Source organism: Fundulus heteroclitus, unplaced genomic scaffold (assembly GCF_011125445.2).
Source record: "Fundulus heteroclitus isolate FHET01 unplaced genomic scaffold, MU-UCD_Fhet_4.1 scaffold_59, whole genome shotgun sequence".
NCBI lineage: Eukaryota > Metazoa > Chordata > Actinopteri > Cyprinodontiformes > Fundulidae > Fundulus > Fundulus heteroclitus.
The window spans coordinates 1,736,689-1,744,317 of NW_023397022.1; the positions used below are offsets into that span (position 1 = coordinate 1,736,689).

The 7,629-nt window shown below is 41.5% G+C and overlaps 1 protein-coding gene across 2 annotated transcripts in view; it reads left to right on the forward strand.

Annotated features, from left to right (window-relative positions):
• LOC105922856 (kinesin-like protein KIF20A) overlaps window positions 1-5,100 on the forward strand; it is a 97,569-nt gene extending 92,469 nt beyond the window's left edge. For both annotated transcript variants that reach the window (XM_036133181.1, XM_036133182.1), the window contains exons 31-32: window positions 2,825-2,937; window positions 4,108-5,100. In XM_036133181.1, the coding sequence (XP_035989074.1) occupies window positions 2,825-2,937; window positions 4,108-4,191 (197 nt within the window). In that variant the 3' untranslated portion in view covers window positions 4,192-5,100. The remainder of the gene's footprint in view (window positions 1-2,824; window positions 2,938-4,107) is intronic.
• The last annotated feature ends 2,529 nt before the right edge of the window (window positions 5,101-7,629 follow it).

The following is a 7,629-nucleotide window of genomic DNA, read 5'->3' on the forward strand; positions in this document are numbered from 1 at the left end:
GCCCAGAGTGGCTTGAAGAAGCCAGGGAAGCAGGAAATTTAAGATGTCTCTTCCATCGATTTTGGTGGGCAATGTGAGGTCTTCGGGAAATGAGTTAGATGAACTCCAAACTGCAAATTTCAAAATCAAATATGATTTAAAGAAACATAATTTTTTAGAAAGTGACATAAACATGTTGAGTTAAAAGCTGTGCTCCTTAATTTCCGCAAATTCATAGTTTTAAACCAGAGACGACAGTATATTAGGTGAGGTCTCTATTGTGACATCTCAGGAACTTATAACACTGCAGCAGTGCCTCAATTTGGATTGTCCGATCACATCTCAGTGTACCTGATCCTAGCTGACAAACCCCTGATCTTCATACCACTCATCAGAACCTTTCAGGTTTGGACTGAAGAGGCCTGCTCACCATTACAAGAACACGCAGACAGGTTGTTGTTGTTTTTTTTTGTTTTTTTTTTTAAGAGGCCGCTGATTTGGAGGAATACATATAATCTGTGCTACCCTATATTCACTTCTGCACTAATGCTGTCCTTTTCATGAAGACGATCAGAATGTTTCTTAAGCAGAAACCATGGATAAACAGCACACTCCAGTCACTGCTGAAGGCCCGGGATGCAGCGAACAGATCAGGAGACAGACTGGCCTACAGCAGGGCTAGGAGTGAGCTGAAAAAGGACATCAAGAAGGCAAAGCACAGATACAAGCAGTGCATGGAGGAATATTTCAGCAACAACCCACGTAAAATATGGAAAAGCATCAAGACCATCACAGATAATAAGCAAAGTGGCCACCAATGACCCAGCTCTCCCCGACAACTGAAACAGCTTATTCACACGCTTCAGGTCCTCAAACAGCAGAAGGTCTGAGCATCTTCCTCTGCCAGAAGTGCAGCATCAGCCCCTCATCCTGCAGCCCCACCAAGTCACCTCCTCCTTGAAAAAGCGTCAACACCAATACTGCCTGAAGTCCTCCATCATTGTGCCCATCTTAATCACTACGGTCCGGTTGCTCTGACCCCTGTAGGTCTTCGAGAAGATCCTGCCGACATAAATCAAAACCTCCATCCCTGTAGTTCGCCTACAGGGAAAATGGCTACAGAGGAGGCTGTCTCTTTGGCGCGTCATACGGCTCTGATTCATGTTCAGCATGCCAATACCTGTGTTAGGATGCTATTTGTGAACTTCAGCTCAGCCTTCAACACCGTGCTCCCAGACATGCTGGCTCTGAAGCTATAAAACCTGGGATTATCTGCACCGCTCCACTCCTAGATCAGCAACTTTCTCACCAACAGACCCCAGGTGGGGAGGATTTGGAATGCACAATTGCCCCACTGATCCTCCCCACTGGAACACCCTAGGGTTGTGTCCTTTGCCCTGCTCTCTTTACCCTCTTCATACACTATGGTGTGTCTCATATCAAACAACGATGAGGCCGACTAGAGAGGAGGTCCACAGTCCAGCAAGACCAAGGAGGTCATACTAGACTACAGGAGGTCCAGGAAGACTGAACATACGCCTTTCTGCATACACAGGAAGGTGGTAAATCGTGTGGACGGCACAGTTTTTATGGGCATTTCCCAGCTGAATGTGCCACTTCTACACCTGCAGGTGGATCACAGACTTTCTGTCTGACTGGAAGCAGCACGTGAAGCTGGGAAAACATGACTCTGACTCACAGCTCATCAGCACTGCCCTCATCTCGTGACCATAGATGAGGGTAGGAACGTAGATCGACCGGTAAATAAAAAACAAATAGACTTAAAAACAACTTCTTTCTCAAAGCTGTCGGGGCTATAGCCCCCAGCCCAGAATCAATTAACCACCTGCCCAGTTCATAATAATTTGTTACGTGTTACAAACTACTGGTTCCACATGTTGTTGATCTGATGAGAATTTTATGCTGCCACACTTTGTTTTTTAAGGGATTATCTGTTTGGACATCCATGCAAATTGTACAGTTCTGTAACTTGAACATTTAGATTTATTGCAAAGTGTTTTACTATGTAATGTGTATCAAATGAAAAAGTGTTCGAATGACGCACTCATGCAAATGCACAGTAATCTGTATCATCTGTAAAGGGACTTCTTTCTGTTTGTGTAAATAGTTTTTATCATCTAATAAGGCTAATTTCTGAGTCACTTTAAGCTTCTCAGGAAGTGTTGTTGGTCAATTCAGTAAACTTATTTCATATGGGAAAACATTTTGAAATATTTTCTTGTTGTGTCTGTGTGTTATGTGTAATATGTCATGAAAAATGTAATTATGGTAACACATAATGGCACTAAAGATTTTCCAACACTGGTACCATCCTGGGAGAAGTGGAGCAGTATGAATAGCTCATGTCCACCTGGGCAAAGACTGGACTGGAGATGCAACGGAAGGGGCAGATCAGACTGTACTTCCTAAGGAAGCTTAGGTCCTTCAGGGTTTGCAGCAAGATGGTTGCATTTCTTCTATAAGTCTGTTCTGAAGAATGTGATCTCTTCTGCCATCATCTGTTGAGATACTAGTATCAGAGCAATTGACTTAAAGAAACTCAGCAAGCTTATAAAGCAAGCTGACTCCATTCTGGGGACCCTTCAAGATCCTCTGGAGATGACAATGCAAAGAAAGATTGTTCATAAAAAGAAAACCACTAAGGATATCCCTGAGCGTTTTCGTCAAGACTATCGTTCACGAACAGACTGCTACAGGAGATTCTTCCTGTCTGCAGCCATCTGCATTTACAACTCTGAAGAAACCCAGATGAGTTACACCAATTTCCCTTTGGGAATAATAGTGTATTTGAATTGAATTGAACACCAGTTCTGTATCCCTGCAGCTGATCCTGTCCCCTCCAAAGAGGCTGTGACCACAGCAAACAGACCACGGCGAGGACGAAAGAAGCTGTTTAAACTGGATACTTCATCTCCCTTGCAGGACTCTCCGCACACAGTGAGTAATGTTGGTATTGATCCAGTTGACCCTTATCAAGAACCAGTTCAAACTTTTAAAATTTAACTATTCCCTGTTTATAGTTCAGCAATTAAATATTAAGCTGATTTGTCTAAAAATGAACTAGTTTAGATTCATTTCTAAACCTTTTTATGAACTAAAGCTTGTTCACAGAACGTTCATGACAGCATTAGTCGACTGCAATATTAATTTATTAGCCCTGTTTTCTATCAACGTTTTTTATGTGCATTTTGAAGTATTGCATTAGAAAAGGTTGATGGAAATGACAAAATTCTAAATAACCTTCTTAATTTCGCAAAAAAGTTGATGCGTTAATGCGCAAAACAGTAGATGGACACATGCCAAATTAGCATTTTGTTTTTGACATTTTAAAGATTTTCTCAAAATGCACATAGTTGGATGGAAACAGCATTTGTAGCCTGTCTTTTCCTAGCTCCCATTTGTTTAATTCTCTGCTTCCCTCTTTGCAGTACTCAATAAAATGTATTAGAAAATGTTGTTCATTGAGACAAAATGTTTAATTCAGCCAACCATTATCAGGTTGCTGTTCCTCTTTCATAAAATCCTGATTATGTTCGATCATGTCAGCTGACATAATCTTCACTTGCATAATTTAAAGACAAGATCTATGCTATTTGAGCGATACATACCTCTGCGATTGTCAGAACGCAGAATCAGAAGTTTCTGGAATTTATAAAGCCACAACGTGTTTGTCTCTGTATGCAACTCCAAACTCACATCCTGTTTGCATCAGATTCCGCACAGTAACATAAACTGGGTTTGGCCAAAGTTAGGCCTTGAGTCTTCAGTTTATATTGTTTCCTTTGAAAGTGAATAGGATGTTAAAGTCAAGTTTACAGTTGGAGGGGATACCAAAAATGGCTCTTCACAGACATTGATAGATGAATGTGCAGCAGCCTGAACAACAAGGACACACCCACATGACACCCCAGGCACCATGCTCTTAGCTTTTGAGGGGAAATATTACTCTTCTGCTGGGAATGGGTGAAGGTTGTCCTAATTTTCTTTACAGTTGAATGGAATTAATTTCACCAGGTTTGTGCTCAACACTGATTGTAGTGATCTTTTTGTCCCAGTGCGGACTTTTGGGACTGATCAGTTCTAACATCAAGTTTTGTCTTCTGTCAGATACCGGGCGGTGACAAGGATGAAAAGGAGAGTGATCACCTGATCATCAGAAGACAGCTACGCTCGAACAGCTGCAGAAAGTGATGTGTGCTGCCTGGTTCTGATTCTTGGACTTTTTATGTTTGATGTGATTATTTAAGAGCTGTGGGCAACTATCATCTCTGAGTCACTCACAGTAAGAGGGTCTAAAAGGACAGATGTCATTAAAGGTTTTTGATTCTAATGTTTGACAAAAATAGATCCACCAATATAAGACAGCTCCTTTCACAGAAATCAACTGGATCAATCCTGAGATGATTCAGAAGGAGAATCAGGAGGATGAAAAACGTAAATCAGGGTGATCTTCTGATGATTCTAGTCATCACCCTTTAATCCGCAAGGATCCATTGTCACCTCTGCATCATGTATCAACAGTGGCTGATGAAGTCAACAATCTCCGATGTTCCACGTAAAGGTCTGACAACATCAAATCTGACATTTCCTGCCCTATTCCTGTTTCTCTCTTAGCACTCTTATTCCTCAGATTCAGTCTCTAACTCATCTCTTCCTGATTACCAACGGTTGAGTTTATCAGACAGAAACCAAACACCTGCTGTGGTGTGGGAAGAACAATAAGACCAGAAAGTGTGAATATTTTCCTTAAGTTTTCACAAATCGGAATTAATTTAGTTTGAGTAGGTTGGACACAGTTTGTAATCTGCAACAATGACAGATTAGCTGAATGGGATGTGGTCACTGTAAAATCGTCAGACTTACTGTAGGTTTCAGGTTGATCTTTGAATGTGGATCTACATGATGTTTCAAATTTTACATTAAGGGGACTTCTGATGATGCACAGTTAAAATAAAATGTATTTCTTCTTTAGGATTTCATGTGTAATCTTTTTTTGTAATGAAAGACGATGCAGGACCTCAGTTACACTTCAGTGCATAGTATCTATAAGAAAAGACAAAAAGATTAAGTTCTTAATAAAGAAGTTGTGTGCTGAGATGTTGGCTGGTGTCTGTGTGTGTGGCACAGTAGGTCAAATTCTTCAATTCAATTTTATTTATATAGCGCCAATTCATGAAACATCTCATCTCAAGCCACTTTACAAAGTCAAAATCAATCATTATACAGATTGGTCAAAAATTTCCTATATAAGGAAACCAGTTGATTGCTTCAAAGTCCCGACAAGCAGCATTCACTCCTGGAGAACCGTAGAGCCACAGGGAGAGTCGTCTGCATTGTCCATGGCTTTGCAGCAATCCCTCATACTGAGCAAGCATGAAGCGACAGTGGGAAGACATACTCCCCATTAACGGGAAGGCAAACCTCCGGCAGAACCGGGCTCAGTATGAACGGTCATCTGCCTCGACCGACTGGGGGTTACAGAAGACAGAGCAGAGACACAAAAGCGAGACAAAAAGAGAGAGACAAAAAAGCACAGAAGCACACATTGAAGAATGAATGATTATATATATATATATATATATATATATATATATAAAAATTATAAATTCTTCATTTATAAAACACTAAAAAACAACCTGACTTTAAAATTCCACTCTGTTACCTCTAGCTCTGCCTCCTGACTCTTGCTAAGTGCCTTTGTCTCATTGCTAGTCTCACCACCATCTTGTACATCTGTCTTAATTTTTTCTCATACTATAGACCGGTTCATTGTTATTGTTTTGATGCGGGTTTTTTGCGCATGCGCGCCGGACTGGTAGGCAAAAGGCGAACACAATGGCGGACACAAACAGAGAAACTGACGAGTTCTCCACGTATTTTTCTTCTTTAGATAACATATCACAGGATCGTTTTAAGAGTAAGTTGATGGTTGATGGTATCAGATTGCCAGATCCACACAGCAAAAGCCTGACGGGATGGAGCGAGTCTGTGAAATGCTGCCAAGTGTTCCGTACCGCGACATATACAGCTACCTTATAAACACGGCAGACCAGTACAGACGAGAGAGCACGAAAGCCATGCAACCACTGGACGGCTACAATTATTTTATATCGGGGAAAAAAGCTCCAGCAACCCCCGCGACTCCATGAGGGATTAAGCGGGTCAGAAAATGGATGGATGGATGTTCAGACATGTTTGTAACAGCAGAAAGCGGCGTCGGACACAGACCGCGCCTCAGCAGAGAGAGAGCTTGGATATGGTTCTTCACCTCTTTTCCACACTCACCATAGCGTTCGACTGTTGACCCGAAGTACTAGGAGCAATAAGCAAAACATATAATTTTTATAAATAGAAATAAAAATAGTTTTGTGAAGAACTAAAGGTATCTTTTTAGATGGGATATGGTATGACGTCACATACCAACTCTTTGTTCTCCAGTCTATTGTTTACATAGCCAGGCCGGCTGCCACATATGTGTGTGTGCATAGCTGCCACTCAGTGCTTAGCTCCTCCCTACTCATAAATGGTCACTGCTGGGTTCACCTGAAGACGACCAGGACCCATTATTACCACACAAAAAAAGCCTTTGGTAAAAGGCAAGGCAAATTTATTTGTATAGCACAATTCAGTACATACAGTAGTCACCTGGTGACATGGTGATGTAAAGTTGTGTGTCGTGTGTGCATAGTTATGGTAACTGATGTTTTTATGATCTGAGCTAGGGGGAGCATCTAGATATTGAAGAGGAGGGGACCCAGAATAGACCCTTGGGGAACCCCACATGTGATTTTTTTTTTTTTTTTTTTTCATCTCTGATGGATTAGTTTTTCCAGATCCTGCTGAGACATTAGTCCTTTAATCCTGGAATTGTTCCTCAGGTGATAGAAAGCCGACCTTGTAATTGTCTTCAGATGCTTTTGAAGATTCAGGTCTGAGTCCATCACTACACCCAGGTTTCGGGCCTGATTAGTGGTTTTTAGCTGAAGCGACTGAAGCTGTGTGCTAACTTTTGATCTCTCCTCTATTGGTCCAAATATTATTACTTCTGTTTTGTTTTTATTCAACTGAAGAAAATTTTGGCATTCCTTCTAGGCATTTATTCAGTGCTTGAACTGGTTTATAGTCACCTGGTGACATGGTGATGTAAAGCTGTGTGTCGTCTGCATAGTTTTGGTAGCTGATGTTGTTATGTTTTATTATATGAGCTAGGGGGAGCATGTAGATATTGAAGAGGAGGGGACCCAGGATGGACCCTTGGGGAACACCACATGTAATTTTTGTCGTCTGGGATGTAAAGTTACCCACTGACACAAAAAATTCCCTGTCCTTTAAGTAGGATTTAAACCAGTGGAGAGCTGTACCAGAGAGGCCGACCCAGTTCTCCAGGCGTTCTAACAGAATGGAGTGATCGACAGTATCAAATGCTGCACTAAGGTCCAATAGAACCAGCACGGTGGTTCTTCCACAGTCTGTATTTATATGGATGTCATTAAACACCTTGATAAGGGCGGTCTCTGTACTGTGGTGAGGATATCAGACTGGAAAACGTCAAAGCGGCTGGTCGTTGTTAAGAAGGTGTTTAATTGTTGGAACACAGCTTTTTCAATAATCTTACAGATAAAGGGGAGG